The sequence below is a fragment of the Trachemys scripta genome, chromosome 9 (genome assembly GCF_013100865.1).
Source record: "Trachemys scripta elegans isolate TJP31775 chromosome 9, CAS_Tse_1.0, whole genome shotgun sequence".
NCBI lineage: Eukaryota > Metazoa > Chordata > Testudines > Emydidae > Trachemys > Trachemys scripta.
Genome location: NC_048306.1, coordinates 96,804,293 through 96,824,896, shown reverse-complemented (window position 1 = coordinate 96,824,896; position 20,604 = coordinate 96,804,293). Strand labels below are relative to the sequence as shown.

The 20,604-nt window shown below is 54.2% G+C and overlaps 2 protein-coding genes across 3 annotated transcripts in view; both read left to right on the top strand.

The window, feature by feature from the left end:
- ABCF3 (ATP binding cassette subfamily F member 3) lies at positions 1 to 17,584 on the top strand. The gene is made up of 21 exons (XM_034781865.1): positions 1 to 158; positions 2,150 to 2,297; positions 2,598 to 2,677; positions 3,137 to 3,189; positions 5,184 to 5,281; positions 5,407 to 5,529; positions 5,875 to 6,141; positions 6,491 to 6,571; positions 7,254 to 7,313; positions 7,910 to 7,966; positions 8,268 to 8,290; positions 9,406 to 9,461; positions 9,704 to 9,904; positions 10,275 to 10,351; positions 10,946 to 10,990; positions 11,532 to 11,664; positions 12,022 to 12,110; positions 12,626 to 12,717; positions 13,534 to 13,666; positions 14,184 to 14,271; positions 16,302 to 17,584. The coding sequence occupies exons 1-21, from the start codon at positions 86 to 88 to the stop codon at positions 16,458 to 16,460; spliced, it is 2,136 nt and encodes a 711-aa protein (XP_034637756.1). The 5' UTR covers positions 1 to 85; the 3' UTR covers positions 16,461 to 17,584.
- A 2,175-nt stretch (positions 17,585 to 19,759) lies between these two features.
- The window catches only part of LOC117882523 (PHD finger protein 13-like), an 11,305-nt gene continuing 10,460 nt past the window's right edge, over positions 19,760 to 20,604 (top strand). The window contains exon 1 of one of the 2 annotated variants that reach the window (XM_034780878.1): positions 19,760 to 19,888. In XM_034780878.1, the coding sequence (XP_034636769.1) occupies positions 19,799 to 19,888 (90 nt within the window). In that variant the 5' untranslated portion in view covers positions 19,760 to 19,798. Of the gene's footprint in view, positions 19,889 to 20,257; positions 20,428 to 20,604 lie in introns of those variants that run through there. The other variant, XM_034780876.1, reaches the window with a different exon arrangement.

The following is a 20,604-nucleotide window of genomic DNA, read 5'->3' as shown; positions in this document are numbered from 1 at the left end:
CCTTTTCCCGGCGTGCCCCGCGCTTCGCCCTTTTCCAGGTCTGCGTGGCCCGGTGTGGGCTGGTCCGGGGCCGGGCTGCGCGGCGATGGCCTCCTGCGCCGAGATCTTGCGCAGCGAGTTCCCCGAGCTCGACGGGGAGGTGTTCGCCTACGTGACCGGTGAGGGGGCGGCGGGAGGCCCCGGGGGGTGGGGCCCGGCGGGGCTCGGGGGTGCCCTGCCCGGTGTCTCGGCGGGGTTCCCGCTTCTTCCCGGGGCGCCCGGCGGCTCTGAGGTGAGGCGGGCGCCGCTGCCCTCCCCGTGATCTCGAGCGTCCCCAGCCCCCGAGCGGGGCCCGCAGGCTCCTGCCCTGCCTGGCGCGGGGGAGCCGGGCGGGTCCGCTCCGCCGCCTGCCCTGCCAGGGCCGGTCGGAGACCCCGGGAGACGCTGGGTGTCTGCCCCGGAAACCGAGCCTCTGGGGCGGCCCCGCTCGGCGAGACGCCTTGCGCCAGCTCCCCACGCGCGGAGATTCAGTGACAGGCTGGCCCGGCTCATAGAACCATAGAAGATCAGGGTTGGAAGGGACCTCAGGAGGTGTCTGGTCCCACCCCCTGCTCAAAGCAGGACCAACCCCAACTAACTCATCCCAGGCAAGGCTTTGTCAAGCCGGGCCTTAAAAACCTCCAAGGAAGGAGATTCCACCACCTCCCTAGGGAACCCATTCCAGTGCTTCACCACCCTCCTAGTGAAATAGTGTTTCCTAATATCCAACCTAAACCTCCCCCACTGCAACTTGAGACCATTACTCCTCGTTCTGTCATCTGCTACCACTGAGAACAGCCGAGCTCCATCCTCTTTGGAACCCCCCTTCAGGTAGTTGAAAGCAGCTATCAAATCCCCCCTCATTCTTCTCTTCTGCAGACTAAACAATCCTAGTTCCCTCAGCCTCTCCTCATAAGTCATGTGCTCCAGACCCCTAATCACTTTTGTTGCCCTCCACTGGACTCTTTCCAATTTTTCCACATCCTTCTTGTAGCGTGGGGCCCAAAACTGGACACAATACTCCAGATGAGGCCTCACCAGTGTCGAATAGAGGGGAATGATCATGTCCCTCGATTTGCTGGCAATGCCCCTACTTATACAGCCCAAAATGCCGTTAGCCTTCTCGGCAAAAAAGGCACGCTGTTAACTCATATCCAGCTTCTTCTCCACTGTACCCTTGGTCCTTTTCTGCAGTTCTGCTGCCTAGCCATTCGGTACCTAGTCTGTAGCAGTGCATGGGATTCTTCTGTCCTAAGTGCAAGACTCTGCACTTGTCCTTGTTGAACCTCATCAGGTTTCTTTTGGCCCAATCCTCTAATTTGTCTAGGTCCCTCTGTATCCTATCCCTACCCTCCAGTGTATCTACCACTCCTCCCAGTTTAGTGTCATCTGCAAACTTGCTGAGAGTGCAGTCCATGCCATCCTCCAGATCATTAATGAAATCATAGAATATCAGGGTTGGAAGGGACCTCAAGACGTCATCTAGTCCAACCCCTTGCTCAAAACAGGATCAATCCCCAGACAGATTTTTGCCCCAAATCCCTAAATGGCCCCCTCAAGGATTGAACTCACAACCCTGGGTTTAGCAGGCCAATGCTCAAACCACTGAGCATATCCTCCTCCCTCATCAGAAGGCTTGCTGCTTGTGGGGGAGGCTTCAAACCCTGGTGTCTGAGGTGGGATGGGGGGTCTGATTATCTAGGTGCTTCTACAGCCCCCAGCAGCCTAGTCAGAGCCTTTCAAATATTAATGAAATTATTCTCAATTCCTGTGAGAGAGGGAGTCTGATCCCATGATGGGGATCTGAGGCACAGAGACACTGAGGCACCTCATTCCTGTTGGCTTTGATGTCAGTGAGGAGCTTAAATCCCTTTGAGGATCTGGGCCAAAGTGTCTTATGCATGGTCACACAGGACATCTGGGCAGAGCCTGGAATTGAACCCACAGCTCTCTTATTTGGTTTCTTCGATTGGCGCTAGAGTCCCAGCCCACTACCTTAAGCCCAGAATGATCCTTGTTGCTCAGTGGAGTTGTTAGGATGATGAAGTGCTGAGCCCGTGACGCAGGCTGTTGTTTGGGTTGGGATTATTTGGGGCTTGTTGCTCAGTGGCTGGTCTCTTTCCTCTTGCAGGGATCCTGCATAGTGGCAGTGCAGATTTTGAGTCTGTGGATGATCTGTTTGAAGCGGTGGGAGAGCTCTTGCAGGAAGTGTCCAGAGACTCCAAAGATGATGAGGACATCCGGGGTATCTGCCAGAGGATGTACAACACCCTCCACCTGTAAGTAGTCTCTGTCAAGTGACGTGGTGGGAGGCTCTTGGGCCTCAGTGCAAGGGTCTGGAAACAGGCCTGGGGCCAAGGCGGTGAGAGATCCGGTGGGCTCTGGGTCTTCGGACGTATTGGAGCTGTGTTGACAAGTGTCAGCATCTGGAAGGTCTGGAATGAGGATGTCAAACGGAGTGACACAGAATACCTTTGGGCAGCCTCTGAGACGTGTGGGGAGGTGTGTGGCAGTGGGAGTGGTGCAGGGGAGGATGGTATCTCGGCACCTTTACTCCCTGACTCTTCTCTGTGTTACAGAGATGAGGAAAACTCACGGGGATGCAGCCAGGTGCTGCTGGATGCACCTATCCAGCTCTCCAAGATCACAGACAACTATGGTAAGTAACGAACGCTGAGCAGCCCTTGCTCCCAGGGAATTGACCGTAAGTGCCTGAGCTGGTCATCTGACTGGACAGTCTCCAGCTGACCTGCTCCTTCCCACAGAAGCATTGTTGTGGTGGGAAGTTTATAAACCCTGGAGTTTATGGATTGGAATGAGACTCCCTCCTTGGGATGTTGAGGAGCTCATCCTGCAGAGTGGTGGTCTTTGAGACCGGGAGCTCTAATGGCAAGAACAGAACTAGGAATAAAGCCTTGAATTCTAGTCTCAGCGCTGCTACTCACTAGCCGTGTGATTTTGGGCAGGTCATTTCGCCTCTCTCCATCTGTAAAATAGGTTATTAATTTTCCTGCCAGGGAGCTGGGTAGATTTGTATTAAGCACTGAGCTTGCCTCGGCAGAAGGTGCTGGAGAGAGAGAAGGGCTGAGTGTTACTGTGCCTTTCTTGTTGATTGCAGATTCTGGCGTCGACCTGTTGCCGACGCTGTTGCTAAAGAGAGACCAGAACTCAGTAAGTAAGAAAGGGATACGTCCTGCTCGTGCTGTTACCAGCCTGCCCGCTGCATTGCTCGAGATGCGGAGAGGGCCTTGCTTTCTTACACATATATCCACACAATAGGCTGGGGAGTGAGGCTTTCTCTCTAGATGTTGACATTGCTTTCTCTCTGTTCACACCTTCACTTTTATGTGTGGGGCTGCTTGGTCTTGATCTGGTAAACAGAATTACCTAGGTAATTGTAGGCCTGGGAGCCTGACATTGATCTTGGATAGATTAGTGGAACAGCTGAGAGAGGAGTCAATAAAGAATTAGAAGAGGGTAATAATACCAATCAATATGGCTTTATGGAAAACCGATCCTGTCAAACTAACTTGATATCACTTTTTGATTAGATAACAAGTTTGGTTGATAAAGGTAATATCAGTGTTGATGTAATATACTTAGACTTCTCCAAGGGGTATGACTTGGTACCGCATATTTTGATTTTAAAAACTAGAACAGTTTAAAATTAACAGTGCATGGATTAAAAACTGGCTAACTGATAGGTCTCCAAATGTAATTGTAAATGGGGAATCATCATTGGGCGTGTGTGTTCTAGTGAGGTCCCACAGGGATCAGTTCTAAGCTATTTAATATTTTTGTCAATGACCTGGAAGAAAAAATAAAATCGTTAATGATAAAAATCTGTAGATGAGACAAAGCTTGGGAGCGGGGAATAGTAAATAAGGAAGAGGATCACTCGGTGTGCTGGGTGCAATTGTGTTTCAGTACAGCCAAATGTAAAGTTACACATTTAGGAACAAAGAGTATAGGTCATACTTACAGGATACAAGACTCTGTGTTGAGAAGAAGTGACTCGGGAGGGTGGGGGACTTGGAGCTCATGGTGAATAATCAGTTGAACGTGAACTCCCAGTGTGATGGTATGGGCAAAAGGCCTAATGTGATCCTTGGCTGTATAAAGAAGACCCTCAAGCAGGAAAGTGATATTACCTCTTTATTTGGCACTGGTGCAACCAGTACTGGAATGCTGTCCATTTCTGATGTCAATTAATTCAAGAAGGATGTTGATAAATTGGAGAAGGCTCAGAGAAGAGCCATGAGAATGATTAAAGGATTGGGAAACCTGCCTTAGACTCAAGGAGCTCAATCTATTTAGCTTAACAAAGAGGCTGTGACTTGATCACAGCTTAGAAGTACATATATGGGAAACAGAAATTGGATGATAAAAGGCTCTTAAATTTAGCAGACATAGATATAACAAGATCCAAAGGCTGGAAGTTGTAACTAGACATCTTCAGATTAGAAATAACTTTTCTAGAAAATATGTACTAGTACAACCACAGCTGTTTGACTGGAAGGAGGAAATAAATTAAGGGAGGTCCCCTGACCTGTGATATACAGGAGGTCAGACTGGATGATCACAGTGGTCCATTCTGGCCTTAAAATCTATGAATTTATTAAATATTGGAACCCCAGCCAGACTTACTAACCATGTAGCTGGAGTTAGTATCTATCTGCCAAAGGCCCATCTTAACTGGCTAAGTGGAATGGTTAATGGGGTGGAGTGAGTGGTGGGGAGGATGGGCTGTATTGGGGTGGGGGGGAGTGTTAGAGATAGTGAATTGGCAGAAGAAACTGGGAGACTCTCAGGTTCCTAGAATCTTAAAAATGAGACCTGGGGGAAGAGCAAATGGTTAGATCCCATCAAGTTTGTCCACCACTCCAGGGCAAGATTATTTCCCCCCAGGTAATTGATTCTCCACGGATTTGTCCAAACAGCTCCCAGCTGGAGCTGTGACCCTGAAATGCCTGTTAGTGCCATCCGCACCCTCTTAGTCACATCCTCATGTCCCACCTAAATAATTGACCCTTCCATCTCGAAATTTCCACCCATCAGGGATTTTTCCCTCCGAACTAGGCTCTTCCCCCCTTACTGTAGTCAATTGTTCCAGGCCCCTGATGGTCATTCTTGCTCTTTTCTGAGTGCCCTTCCTTGTGTCCTAGATGGTGAATGCCAAGAAGCTGGAGAAGGCAGAAGCCAAACTGAAGGCCAAGCAGACCAAGAGGACAGAGCGGGATTCCCTGAACCCCGCTGGCCTACTGTGAGTGTGCATGCGGCTGGAGGGCAGGCTCTGATCGCACTGATGAGTGTGGCTCTCTGGGGAGCCTGATATGCTCCGGGGCTTCCCCACACTGAAGCTCTGCTTTCTTTCATGTCTGGTTGCAGGGTCCTGGAGGAGGCATCTGCCAGCCAGGCATCCAGCAAGAAGGAGACTCGCATGGAGTCATCGGGCAAGAACAAGTCATACGATGTGCGCATTGAGAACTTTGACGTGTCCTTCGGTGAGCGGTGAGTCCCTGTGGGGTGGGAAGGACCCGGGGGAGGCTGGGAGAGGAGGGGGAAGATTGACATACAGTGGCCGCAGTGTGTGTGGGGGAACCCTAGAATAGGGGAGGTGGTGGGATAGGATTGTGGGGCAGCCTGGACTGGAATAGCGGGAGGTGGGGAAGATGCAACAGGTCAGGATTGAGTGCCACTGTGTGGGGGCTTATCCTCCCTCTGTCTTTGGGCAGCAGTTTTCATGAAGTTCCCAGCAGAACCTACCATCCAGTGAAAGTGCTGCGCTGGGTGCTGCTGTGTCCCTGCAGGTGAACTGTCAGGCTGACTAGATATCTGTCTGTTCTCTTGCCGTAGTGTCCTGCTAACGGGTGCAGACCTGAACCTGGCATTTGGCCGGCGCTACGGCTTGGTGGGCAGGAATGGGCTGGGCAAGACCACTCTGCTGAAGATGATGGCCAGCCGCAGTCTGCGCATCCCCTCGCACATCAGCATCCTCCATGTGGAGCAGGAGGTGGCAGGGGATGAGACGCCGGCTCTGCAGAGCGTGTTGGAGTGCGACACCACCCGCGAGAGCCTGCTGCAGGAGGAGAGGGAGCTGACAGCCAGGATCAACGCTGGCAAGTGAGACTCTGACGTGTAGACCATGCCTGAGCCTAGGGTTCCGGTTCCGTTCCTAGTGCCTGAGCCTAGTGTCCCTGAGAGACCTGTGCTTTCTCCTGCCACATGCTAGCACTGAAATTGAGCCCTAGGGGTGGCTAGTGGCTTTCATTTCTCCTCCCTGGGGCTGGTCTCTTTCAGATTAAAGCTCCAGTAGGAATGGAGTGCATGCCCCAGGAGCTTGAGTTCTGCTTAGATGAGCCTCCCTGCTTACCTTCTCCCCCAGCCTAGGGGCACACTACCCGAGAGAGCCGATTTTTTTAAACCCTGACCATAAAAGAATTCCCTATGCTGCCCTTGTGTCTCCTTCCAGGGGACAAGGTACAGAAGGTGACAGACTGTCGGAAATCTACGCCAAGCTGGAAGAGATCGAGGCAGACAAGGCGCCAGCCAGGTAAGATGAGTCCCCTTTCTGAGCTGGCATGGGGTCTGCCCTTAGCTATCTGCAGCCGGCCTGGGGTGTTGGCTGATGGGTATTTAGACTGGTGGGCATGGACTCCTATCAGTGGGATGTCCTTACCTGGCCATGGAATCTAACAAATGGGCTAGAGGTTCTTGTAGCCCTGCTCCTACCTCATTCTCTACAGCTGGGAGAGGTTGTGACTGGAGGAGCTGGGAGCTCCCCAGAGATTTTTGGGAAAGTCAGGCTTTCTTACCCTCTAGTGACTAGATGAATGGTGCTCCACTGGGCCTCTGGGACTTCCCAGAAGGTGACTGGCTGGGAGATGTTTCCATGTCTGTTGTAAGTAATAGAAACTGAATGTTATGCTGGCCTGAGAGGCAGGGCTGGACTTCTTTGGCTCTGGGCCAGTGCCCTGGAGTCAGTGTCTGATTTCAAACCCCAGAACGTCATCTCAAAACCATCCTGTGCCCTGCTGGGAAGCTGGGATTCCCAGCGTGCCTGCTGCTGTGGGGCAGGAGATGGGTTTCTGCTGGGCCCCAAATCTTGCAGCATCCTTTCGATACCGCAGCAGTCTCCATTGCAGCACTTGTCCTGGATTCTGAGCCCTGTGCTCGGGCAGTTACACGTAGCTGTCGAGTGCATTTCAGGGGCCTGTCTCTCCTCTTCCCCACAGGGCGTCTGTCATTCTTGCTGGGCTGGGCTTCAGTGCAAAGATGCAGCAACAGACAACCAAGTAAGTCTCCCCTGGTCCGTGCATCAAGGTGTCAGTGCTTGGGTAGATTCCTCCCTGCCCTAGGCATGGAGGGGCCTGGGCTGCCCGACCCACTGCTTCTCTCTTGCCAGGCAAGAGACATCAGACTGAACATTGGGCACTGCCGGGTGCTCTGTGGGTCACTGGCGTCCCCTTTGCTGTTGCTGTGGGGGTGGCCTGGAGCGGCTGTAACAGCAGCTGGTGTGCTCTTTGGGAGGACGTGGCTGTTTCCCTCCTGAATCAGGCTGCTGCAAATGTGGCAGGGCACAGAGCAACCCAGCATCATGTGATGCTGCTCTCAAGTTCAGCAGCTGGCACATCATGGCGAGGTTTTGCTGCCCCTTGTAACTTCTGAGCCAGGGCCTGCTGCATCTCACCCCTGCTGCAGTGACAAGCTCTCTCTGGGATGACAGCAGAGTTTAAAGGGCACCTCCTTCCCCAGGTGGTGGTGAGCCCTGGCATCTCTGCTGTGGAGGGGTCATGGGGTGAGAGAACAGGGTGACTTGTGGGTGAGCTAAGTCAGAGTGGTTCTGTATTGAGTGCTGATGCCTCCTCTATGTGGCTTTTTCTCTACTCAGAGAGTTCTCCGGGGGCTGGAGAATGAGGTTGGCCTTAGCCAGGGCCCTTTTTGCCAGGTAGGTCTCAGCATGGTCCATATTTGATTTTATTACACTCAGTTCATCTCTGTTAAAGTAGGCTAGACTACGTGATGGCAGAGCACAGGAGCTACCTTGGGGTTATCTCACACTCACTCTGCCAGCAAGGGAGCAGGGCAGTACTGGCTGTGGGGGGGAGCCCCCAGCTACTCTGGTCCCAGCCTCTCCTGGCAGCGTAACAAATAATTGAATTAAAACCATCTTACAGTAGATCTACTCCTATTTAAACCTGGTATTAACTGTTCTCTCCCTCCTCCTCCTTCCTCCCACTCTCTCTCAGACCAGATCTTCTTCTGCTTGATGGTAAGTGAAGGCCATGAATCCCTTCTCATCTCTGAGCTGTGGCCGTGTGGGTTGCTGGGAATGGGAGACCTGGTATGGCTTTTTGGCCTCCTCTCCCGAGTGAATGTGCAGCTGTTCACTGGGTGCTGCCTGGGCCGTGGAGATGCCTTGCTGCATGTGGCGCAGTGAGACCCCTGTGTACTGGCTCACCAGAGGAGTCCAGACATCTAAGGAAGTCAAATAGCTTATCCTGTCCCCTCTTCCTCCCTGGCCATTGATCTTGGCTGGCCTGGTGATCTCTGGGTGGGAGATGGCCAGGGCTCTGGCCGGATGATGGTGCCCTGAAGACAGATCACTTAACACAAATGGGTCACTTAGTACCTAGACTCGGCTGCAGCATTCTCCCCGGAATGATCTCTTCCCCAGTCTCAGGAGTGGAACCAGGTTCCCAGCAATTAGCAAAGCCATCAGGGTGGAACAGTTGGATCCCTTCCCCAGGAGAAATGAGGCAGAATGCAGCTCCCCAAGTTGGTTTGGCCAGGACACGGGTTAACTCCCAACGTTCTGGGCCTCAGTTACACACTTCATGTATATGCTGGCACTGTGGCCCCTTGCAGTGTGCCAGGGCGTGGGGGTCAGCAATGGCTTAGAGGGGAGAGTGCCCACTGCTGAGTCATCTACATCACACCCTGCAGCACAGCACCCCCTAGCCCTGTACTGTGCTCACCGTGGGCACTGCTCCTATAGCACTCCTGCACGTAGGAGTCCTTCTCGTCTGTCTCCTGGTTCCAGCCTGAGTCACAGGGGAAAACCTCTCCACTCTGGGGCAGATGTTGGCTTGTTCAAGGGCTCTGAAGGTGTTATTATTTGTGTTTATTACCAAAGATGACTTGAAACCTGCCAACCGTGCAAGTTGGGAGCCACCAGATTTTCCCTGTTTGTTGCATCTTGTCCGACTCTCACCCTGTGGGTGTATGCAGTGCCCAGTACATTGTTGCCATGATTCTCTGGGCACTGCTGTACCAGTCCCCTTTCCAATGGTCCTAGTTCTGGAGCAAGTGGTAGCTTTGCATGTTCTTATCAGCTTGCTGTTTGCCCTCCTTTGAATCCCCTGTCCCTTTTCTGTTCCCTTTCAGAGCCTACTAACATGTTGGATGTGAGGGCCATTCTGTGGCTGGAGAACTATCTGCAGGTAGGTGAGGATGGCAAAAGGGTCATGTGACCTGTGGCAGGCTGCTGTCTAAGATCACGGGTTCTTTGGTGATGCACCATTGGAGTGGAGATTACTCCCATTACTCCCTAATGGTTTGATAGGCAGTAGCCGTGGGATATGGGCCCCTGTGGCACAGGCTGGAGTTCCCCGTTGGCTGGGTGAAGCTCCCCTGGGGTCAATTAATGCCTTGGCTCAGGCCTCCCTGCTACTATCGCCTCTAGACCTGGCAGTCAACCATCCTAGTGGTGTCCCACGACCGGAACTTCCTGAATGCGGTGGCCACTGACATCATCCACCTGCACTCGCAGCGTCTCGAGACCTACCGGGGCAACTTTGAGAACTTCATGAAGATCAAGGAGGAGCGGCTGAAGAACCAGCAGCGCGAGTATGAGGCCCAGCAGCAGTACCGGGAACATATCCAGGTACAGAGGTGGTGGCGTGGCGTGGATGTGATCACATCCTGTGAGAAGAGCATCGTTGTACCATTCTGGGACTTCCTCCAACAGAGGAGCCAGTTTACAGAACTCATTCGTGTGCAGCATGGCTCTGGCGGTTGCCAGTGGGGGGCAATGGAGGGGCTCCTAGGGGGAGCATCTCTAGTCCTCCTTCCTACTGACATAGACGGTTCTTGGGCTGTCCTCCATGTTGCTCTGGCTTTAGAGGGGGATCTGGCCCACAGCTCAGCTCCCACTGTAGGAGGACAAGCTCTGAGGTGGGGCCTTAGCAGCGGGCAAAGGTTAGTGGCTGGTACCACCTGGGGCCAGGGGACTCTGATGATCTGTTCTCTCCTAGGTCTTCATTGATCGATTTCGCTATAATGCAAACCGGGCGTCCCAAGTGCAGAGCAAACTCAAGCTGCTGGAAAAGCTGTGAGTGTTTGGGACTGGGAGGAGGGGAAGCAGTGGCATGTGTTTGGACTGCACCACTGGCACAGCCGGGGGGGAGACCGTGACATGCAGTTAAACTATGCCACTTGGCCAGGTGGTAGGGGACAGCTCTACCCACGCTTTAGGGGGTAAAGCACCTAATCCTATTTGAGTAAGTAGAAGGTGTTGATGGTTCCACATGGGCCTGAAACACAGTGGAGTTTCTCTAGGCTTACAGGGCTGGCTCTGGGGGCTGGGAATGGCTCTGGACCCAGAAACGGCCGATCTCTGGCTGACCAGACATAGGGCCTGCTCTTTTGGAGGGGGTCACCTGACCTACATGGTCCGTTCCCCAAGGGTTCATCTCCTCTTTGCTTCCCATCCTGTCTCTGAGGCCACCTGGGGTGAGACTGTGGGGCTGGATGGTTGTACAGTATGTGGCTGGGGGTGTCACTGACATACTCCCGGCCCCCTGCCCTGGGGCAGAAGTCCCCCCACTCCACCCCAGCCCAGGGAATTGCATGGCATGTGGGGAGGAGGCACTGTCCTGGTACAGCAATATCTCTGCTCAGAGTGACAAGTTTCTCCTTCTCCTAGGCCAGAGCTGAAACCTGTGGACAAAGAGTCTGAAGTGATGATGAAGTAAGTGACCACAGAGCCCATCGTGAGGAACTGGTAGCTCGGTTCCCTGTACTGGTGACTAGCAGCCTCAGACCCACAGCTTCCTGCCTCCCAGGTCCTGTTACCGGGAGTGTGCTCTGTAAAACATGGCCTTATCAAGGCTGCAGAAGCTGGTGCCATCTCCCCAGGTTGCCCTCCTCTCTGCCTTCCCTGGTATCCGGCCCAGGCATGCACATACATTTTACTGTTTTTTTGGTTTGTTTGCATCATTCTCATGGTGGGGGCACGGATCCAGGTCCAGGGAAGTGGGTGGGCCAGATACAGCCGTGATGGGTGCACACGGCAGGCAGGTGGGGTTCTGGGATAGGGAAGGCATTCAACACAGAAGGTGGAGATTGGCAAGTGTGGAGCAAGCGAAGCAGCATCCTTTCCTGCCCTCTCCCACACACCATACGAGGCAGGGTATTTCTCCACTTCAGGTGTTGTGCTTCCCCCGGCTACCTCTCCCCTTGCCTGTTGTATTCACCTCCCTGGGCTTTCCTCTCCCCCCACCCCCTTACAGGTTCCCCGATGGCTTTGAGAAATTCTCTCCCCCAATCCTGCAGCTGGATGAAGTGGATTTCAGCTACAACCCAAGTCACTGCATCTTCCGTGGCCTCTCTGTCTCAGCTGACCTGGAGTCCCGGATCTGTGTGGTACGTACTGGGGACCTGGTCTTCTAGCTGGGATGGGGCCTCAAGGGGATGCTTCAGGAGAGACCTGGCAGGCCCTAGAAGTAGGATTTGGGCAGTTGAGGCAGATGTTGTACAAGGTGATCACAGCTGGAGTGTGGCAAGTAATCCTTTTGTGGCCAGCTGGGGCTGTGGGGCTCTTTGCATTGCTGCAGTATCTGCTGTCTTGTGGCTAGCCCCCCTTGGTGTGGAGGAGGACCCTGATCAGTGGTAATTGGGGATGGTCAATTATACCTTCCACCCCCAAAATCCAGTCCAGTCTTGGGGCCCCAGTGCGGTCCCTGTGGGACGTAGTCTCTCATCAATTGCTTCTTTGCCCAGGTCGGGGAGAATGGAGCTGGCAAGTCAACCATGTTAAAGATCCTGATGGGAGACCTGGCACCTGTTCGAGGGATTAGACACGCACACAGGTACAGCTTGCATTGCTATTGCCTGGCTTTAGCACACGGGGAGAGGTTGGGCGGGGGATCGTGGAGTAAGGGCCAAGAGGTCTCTGGATTTGCAAAGGCAGAGGGGATTGTGGGAAATTGCCCCCCGTTTGCAGAGTGCTGGAGGGAGCATGGATTATCGGCCACTTCCCCAAAAGCACTATGGGTGGGTCCCTGGAAAGGCTGCTCCTTCTGCCCTGGGGCCACCTCCTGACATCTCCGGTGGCTTGGGGCAACCTGCATTAACATGTTTCCCCAGTTACCAATGGCCAAGACTTAATGGCCAAGAGCTCTAAGCTGTCATGGAGCAGCCAGACCCCCCCCCCTCCTCCCCGCGCCCCCCTCCTCCCCGCGCCCCACTCCTCCCTGCCCCCCACCAAACTTGCACACACCTTCCCTTCCTGACGCCTCTGTCTCGCTCTTGGCAGCAAGTGGGTGGGGCCTGAGGAGCTCTGGGTAGTGCTGCCTATAATGGCTTCTCTTCTCTGGCTTGGCAGGAACCTGAAAATTGGCTACTTCAGTCAGCACCATGTGGACCAGCTGGACTTAAACATCAGTGCTGTAGAGTTATTGGCCAAGAGGTTCCCAGGTGAGCATCAGACTTCCATGGACATTGACCCTGGGCCATTCTGAGCGCTTGGTGGTGCCAGGTGAGACCTACATTTGATGTCTTGCCTCCTGGGCCAAGTAGAGCTGGCACCTGGCATCTTCTGCCAAGCAAGAAGCAGCATTGATGCACTGGGGAGGCCTCCCCTGGATGCAGATAGGAGCTCCTGCCTAGAGAACCAACTACCTCCTTGTAGTGCTCTGGGGTCATCCTCTTTCCTCGTCTAATATTTCCCCACCTCACGGGAGCTGCAGGCTCTCTGATACCTGGCTTGAAAAGTTCGGGTAGTGTCACAGTGCGAGTGCTGCAGGGATGTCTGACGCTGCAGACAGCCTGAAATGGGCCATGGGAAGTGATTGTTGTCATTAGGTTTCAGAGTTGTGCATCAGCATTGCAGATTGTTTAGCTGCTGATCATTTTAGCCGCAAAAGCCCCAATTGCTCCTCACCCAGCTGCCAAAACCTTCAGCTTTCTCCTCTCTGATGTAGCTTTACCTTATATACAAACGTGCAGCACTGAATTTAGGGACATTGTCACTTGAATTTCATCTCAGCCAGTACCCTGGAGCCCCTGTCCTGATTGTGTCACTTAGGTTCATATTGAAGCCTCTGTGAATTTCCTCCATTCTGCTGCTGCATTTCCCTCTTCCTGCACTTGAGCACTGCAGATTCTGGGGGGCTTGGTGCAGAACCTAGGTCTGGCTTGCCTGGCTGACTGGAAGCTCTGAGTTAGTATCTTGGGAGCTAATGCCCGCAGGCCAGGGCTGGGCTGTGACGTTCTCCCTGTGTTCTGTTTCAGGGAAGACGGAGGAGGAGTATCGTCACCAGCTGGGAAGCTACGGAGTCTCCGGGGAGCTGGCCGTCCGCCCTGTCGCCAGCCTATCGGGAGGTCAGAAGAGCCGAGTGGCATTTGCCCAGATGACCATGCCCTGGTAATCCTCTCCCATACGTTGCTCCTGCTGCTGTTAGTGACACGGCTCTGTCTCTAGGTCCTGTTTGTTTTAGGGAGGAAGCCAAGATGCTGAGTCTTTTACTGACTCTGGCTGAGTAGGAGACCCAATGCCCTGGGGCTTTCTGGGGAAGCATGGTCACCCTGAGGGAGCTATGCATGCAGACAGGCATGCAGCTTGCTCTTGTCATTACCCTTTTGGGCTGAGTCCACAGTCCCATTCTTGGGACGTAGGGGTCCCTATAGCCCACACTGGGCAGAGCAGATACTTGGGGACCTGAGCCTTGATAGAAGACACTACCACGTAGAGCCCGTCTATCACGTTCTGAGCGGCATGACCAATACGCTGGGCTCCCCCGTCCAGCGTGAGACCTTGCTCAAGCCCTGCTAACGGGGCCCGTTGTTCTTGACGGTAATGCCAGAAGGTGACTGCACTGCAGGCTCTGCACGGGTCTCTTCCAGTGGGATGCTGAGTTGCTGATTCTTTCCTCTCCTTCCAGTCCCAACTTCTATATCCTGGATGAGCCGACAAACCACCTGGACATGGAGACCATTGAGGCCCTGGCGAAAGCGTTGAATAAATTCCGGGTAAGGCTCTCCTGGGTCTGACGCTCCCTGCAGCCTCTTGTCTTGTGGTGCTGCAGCATCCCAGCCCAGTGGCAGTCACTAAGAGTAGTTAAAGTGGCCCCAATTATCCTGGCCAGTGGAGAACACGGTGCATTTCCACCATGACTCTGTGCTTCCTGTCACTTGGCTTGTTTCAGACTTCCCTTGAAAAATATGGTGGTTCTTTTAGTGCCCAGGAAAGTGGCTGACCGGTAAGAGCCAGCCAGAGAGCGGCCCTTCCCCTAACTCTGAGATATTTGGACCCGCAGCACCCCCTCTTCTAGGTCAGGGTATCCCCCTGATCTACCAGCACACTTCACTTCAACCTGGCCTTCAGCACATTGTACTGTTCCAGTACTAGGCAAAGATGCCGCTTGTGCCATATTTTGTGATGTCTTCATGGGGATGAACTCCTGTTTGCCAGCATGAGATGGGCCCGTCACAATCTCATGTTTACAGTAATAACTTGACAGGTTAACTCAAAATCCTCCTACTTCCAAAGAGAAGCCACAGCTTGGTCAGGCAAAGCTGAGGACAGTGGCTGAGTCTCGCCGTGAGTCTGGGTGGCCAGTGGCAAACTCTAGCTGTAGGCTAAGGAGTGAAGTGAAAAGCCAGAGTCAAGCCCCTTCTCACTACACACACACCCCGCCCCAGACTGTGCATTTTCCCTGTCAGCCTTGGCCCCAGATCTCCCAGGGGGAAAGGTGGGGGTCCCGAGCCAGGCTGGAAGTAGCTTTAGTTCCCCATTCCCCCGCCCCTTGGCCCTCCTGCCTACTTGTACCATGTAAAGTGGGAGTTCTCAGAGGGCCCATTCTGCGATAGACGGAGACCAGAGGTTCCAGTATGCAGTGCAGCCTAGCTATTGGATTGATATAAAGTGGGAGGATGTATCCAGTGGGGCCCACAGAGGTCACTCTTGGGTCTGGAAACTGTCAATGGAGGACATGCTTCTAACATTTGCAGATGACACCAAGCTGGGAGGGGTTGTGAGCACTCTAGAGGACAGGATTAGAATTCAAAATGACCTTGACAAACTGGAGAATTGGTCTGAAATCAACGAGGTGAAATTCAAAGTAAAGATAAATGCAAAATACTTCACTTGTTAGGAAAGAAAAATGAAATTCACAACTACAAAATGGGGTATAACTGGCTAAGTGGTTGTCGTACTGCTGACAAGAATCCGGGGGTTATAGTCGGTCACAAATTGGAAGTCAACAATGTGATGCAGTTATGAAAATGCTAATAGCATTCTGGGCTGTATTAGCAGGAATGGCATATGTAAGACACAGGAGGTAACTGTTCCACTCAGTGTTGGTGAGGCCTCAGCTGAAGTAGTGTCTAGCTCTGGGCACCACTTTAGGAGAGAAATGGATAAATTGGAGAGAGTCCATAAAGGGTTTAGAAAATCTGACCCTATGAGGAAAGGTTTAAAAAACTTGGCCTGTTTAGTCTAGAGAAAAGAAGGCTGAGGGGGCACCTGCCAGTCTTTAAATAGGTTCGGGGCTGCTATAAAGAGGTTGATCAGTTGTTCTCCCTGTCAACTGGAGGCTGGACAAGAAGCAGTGGGCTTAATCTGCAGCAAGGGAGATTTAGGTTAGATAGTAAAAAATACTTTCTAACTTTAAGGGTAGTTAACCTCTGGAATTGGCTTCCCAAGGAGATTGTGGAGGTTTTTTGGGCAGGTTGGAAAACACCTGTCAGGAGTGACCTCGGTTTACTTGGTCCTGCTTCAGTGCAGGGCCGTACTTGATGACTTCTTGAGGTCCCTTTTGGCCTTACGTTTTTATGATGCTGTTTTCCGTGCCCGGACCTGTGGTCTGCATCTCCAAGAGCTACTCAGGCCACCCCTGTGGTATCAGCAGCCCTTTGAATCTCTTGGCCTCGAAGCCATGGGGTCAGCAGACTTAACAAGACACATTGCCCTTCCCCATAGTATTCAAGTCGCTATTTAGAGCTGGGCTGTTTCCTGCCCCTCTGGTGTAAAGCACTTTCTCTTTGCACCTCAATCTCAGGGCGGTGTGATCCTGGTGTCCCACGACGAGTGCTTCATTCGCCTGCTGTGCAAGGAGCTGTGGGTGTGTGAGAACGCTACCGTGACGCGCATTGAGGGCGGCTTCGATGAGTACAGGGACATCCTGCAGGAGCAGTTCCGGAAGGAGGGCTTTCTATAAAGGAGGCACCTAAACGGTGTGTGAGCTGGCTGGAGTGGGGAAGTGCAGCGGCCGCAGTATCCATCTGAGAGGTGCCCAGCGGAGCAGCGGGGACACCACTTGCACCCCATGGACTGTCAGCTGTGCCATCTGCTCTGCCGTCTCTTACCCTCCCCCCAGAACTGCAAAGGTGTTTGTGGGGTGTGGAATGGGCCCTCTCTCCTGCCTCTAGAGCTGCACCAGGCCTCTGCTGGGCAGGGGTGAATGGACAGCAGTGATGGGGGGAGGGGGAGTCTAAAGCTGCGGAGCGAGGGGAGGGGTGCAGAGTGGGTATTGTCTGCTCTGAGCACGTCCTCTCCTCTGCCACCTGCCCAGTGCTGCCTAGCTCAGCCAGTCTCTGCGGTTAGTGGAGGATTGGTGCTCTGAGTGCGCGGGGAGCGCTGGGCTTGAGTGCTGCTACCTGTTGCACCTTGAGCTGCTCTGCTGAGAAGAGGGATGGAGTCTTTCTCTCCCCCCCCCCCTCCCCAATTTTAACTTAAACCATGTGAGATGCTGGGAAAGGTCTCTCAACTTCTCTGTGGAGAGAAGCTGCCGCCTCCTGGCTTTTCAGTCCTTTTTACCGGCCAAACACTAGTCAAACCCCCTTAGGAACACACTTCTTTCTTCCTGGTCTGACCCTATGCTCCTGTCCCCGTCCTGCTAAGGAGTGGGGGAGCTTATGCTGCTGCTGAAAGGGCCCTGCTTCTTGCTAAGGTCCTTTGGAAATCCTTGACAGGGTTTGCTGTTGTTTTCCCTAAGCTGCAGTCAGTAAGAGCCAAGGGCTTGTGTTGTTTGGCAGAGTAGTGGGCCACTGTGATTCAGACAGGGACAAGATCTTGCCTGCACACAAGCTTCTGCCAAACTTAACTACTGCACAAACCCCTGCACCCTTCTCCCAGCTAAAGGCCTCTCCATGCAGGACTAGGCTAGGTCCGTCCCAGCTGCCACCCTATGTTTCATTTCTTTTTAAATGATCAAATACTGTACATTGCAAGGTAAGTTATTGAGCACGGAGTGAAACTCCCTGTTCCTCAGCCCAGTGGTTGCAGTGTAAATAAAACCAGAACTTGATGGCCTTGGAACTCTTATTTCCCTAGTGGATTCCATGTGCTGGTTTCCAGTGTGTTTCTTTACTGTCCTTTCTATTGCTAGTGAATGGGGGCAAGAGGGGCTGGTTACAGTTTCGGCACAATCCCTGCCTCCAGTCAGGAACCGTGCTATGAAAGGGGAGTTTGATTATTCAGTTCTTGCTCAAGGACTGAATGAGGGGGAGGGAAAAGATCCAGCCCTCCCTCTTCTGAGCAAAGCACATAGTACCAGGAGCATATCATGAGCAAAGAATTCTTTGGCCACTACTATTAGAAGGGGGGAGTGTTACAAACAGGCATAGGAATGGGTGGTGTGGTGATGCTGAAGCTTGTGTGTGGCCAGATGAACTAGGCGGGAAGAACTTTTTCTAAAGTTACCATCTGCAAGGAGTCTCATTGCTTGGTCTCTGCTCCCTAGCATGAGGCAGGCACTACTCACTCCCCAAGTTCCGAGAGCTTTTATAGCAATGGTAAACCCCCCCCCCCTTCTTTGCTGGCAGTCATCCGTCACCCTGGGAGCAGGACTGCTGCCCATAGAACCCTCCATCAGTTCCTCCTGGACCAGGGTTAGCTAAGGAGCTATGGCTCTTCTTCCAGAACATGCCAAAGCAGGGGTTGGGTATCCTTTGTCACGTCCCTGCCTTCCAGTCAAGTCCAGGTTGCTTGTGAAATTGTTCTTGGCACACACTTGCTTTGACATTCCAGTGTTTTCTTTATGGCAAGAGTATGTGGCACCTTCAAACTGTCCTTGCAGCACCATCAGTAGCAAATGTATGGTCTGCATCTGCCACAGTAGTGGCCGTACAGTGAAGAGACGTAGCCCTGGGGAAACCAACAGGCCTTTTTCAGCCTGCTGGCATGGCTAGTGCTGAGAAGGGTAAAATGTTACGGGAACAGCTGGAGCTGCCCAAGAGTGCTGGGATTTGATGCTAGTGATGTTCGGATGAATCTAGCTTCCTGAGGCTCACTGGGAGAGTTTTCATCAAAGCACCGTGCTCTGCTGAGCGTCACTTGCAGCCTCAGTGCTACAAAAGACACTAAGAAAGGAAGCAGCCGGCGGGAGGGGAGCTGTTCTCTCCGCTGTAGTCAGGGGGTTTTGATAGCAGCCTGACCACTCCCACACGCCTTCTTCATGTGCTTGACACAGGGATGGGGATAAACATGCTATGACATTTTCAGTCTCAACTAGGACCCATCTTGCCCTTCACGGATGAGCTCAGACCCCTGTGCAGTTTGAGCTTTCCCTACCTTAGTGCTCAAAGAAAGGGCTTCACTATCAGTCCACACTTGTACCTAGTGCCTTCTCCAGCAAGCAGTCACCCCTGCTACTGGATTGCCTTAACAGCTCTAGCTGTTTGGGTGGTTGGCCTGGGACTCTCAGTACTGTGTTGTGGCTGTGCTCTCCCTTTGTCTTTAGGGACATCAGATCTGCTGGAGTGAGACTCCTCAGGGCTGGCATCTTTATCCTGGAAGTGGGTGGGGGAATCACTTAGCCTTCTCTTAATTTTAACATTTGTTTACTTTTGGGGCCTAGTTTTTAATTACTTGATTAGCACTCCTGTGCTGTTGCAATGGTACGTTTGCAGTGGCTGCCTTGGGCAGTATGTTCCATGCTGTGGTAAAGACAGGAGACACCTGCTTTTTAAAATAAATAAATAAACTCCCTTAAAAAATAACAACAACAAAAAATCCTGCATACAGCCCTATTGAATGACTCTACCCCCAGCCTTATACTCGGATTCCTGCCACATGTGGCCCACTTAAATTCTAGCCTGGTTGTGATCCCCTTGGTAAGAGTGCAGCCCTGTTGAAAATACAGCCCAGCTCTGCTGCTCTCATCCTTTTCTGGGGGATTTTACTGCCCCCCTGCCCCCTCCCTTGTGGTTGGGAAATGGGGGGGGGGGGGGGGGGCTAGTTCCCCCAGCAGCTCTTTAGGCAGTTAGGGCATTTTCTGCTAACTCCAGCCTGTGTTGGCTTTAACAAGGATTTAAATCTGTCTCCGAGGAGGTATTTGGGGGAACGGTTGCACAGCAGTCTAAAAGGTTTTCTGGGCAAAACCTCTCAATTGCAAGGGTGAAGTCCCATCCCGTCACGGGGGAAGGGGGTTCCTGGGCCGGGGTCGCGTGTGCGGAGGGGGAGCTAGGAGGGATAGGGGCTGGGCCCCCAGCAGCCCCTCCTCCACTTTCCCTCGTGCGGCCGGCTGGCGGGAGGGAGGGCCCCTTGCCAGCTGCAATGAGCCCGAGCCGGGGGCACCGGGGCAGTAGGAGAGGCCTGAGCTCCCTCCCCGCGCCGGCCGGGCTCCGGAGCCGGATCCCCCGCCAGGTTCTCGGGGGCGGGCGCTGCCCTAGGCGCTGGGGACGGGAACACGCGGGAGGGCCCGCCCGGGCCGCTGGCGGCGGGGGAGGCCGCGGGGCTGCAGCTCAGCTGACGGGCGAGTCCAAGTGCCGAGGGGCCGGGGCGCCTCCCCGCCCTGTGCCGGCTCCAGGCCCCTCCTCCCCCTTCCCCGCCACCAGGTGGTTCCGCCCCCGCCCCCCGGAGCGGCCGGGCGGGGCCCCAGCGTCGGCGAGGAGCGGGAGGGAGGGAGCGAGCGAGCGGGGAGCCGGCGGCGGGGACAGAGCGGTGCCCGCGCCCCCGAGACCCGCGCCCCGGAGCAAGGCAGGCAGCCCGCTCCGCTCCGCTCCCCGCGCCGCGCCCCGCCCCAGGCACACGCGCCCGCCGCGCCCCGGGGCTCCGGCGGGATGAGCGGCGACGAGCTCGCAGGTGGGAGGCGGCCGGGCTCCGGGTCGCCCCCCCGCGCCGATCGCTGGCCCCCCGCCTCGCCCCCTGCAGGTGCCAGCCCCGGCTCCCCCGGACCCGAGGAGGTGAGGCGGGCGGCGGGGAGGGAGCGCCGGGCGCTCGGGCTGTGGGGGCGGGGCGGCTGGGAAGCTCGGGCTGCCGGGGAGGGGGCGCCGGGGGGACCCGGACCCTGCGTGCCCGGCTCTAGGGGAGGGGCGGCGTGGCGGGCCGCCCGGGGGGGCTGTATGCCAGGCTCTGGAGCG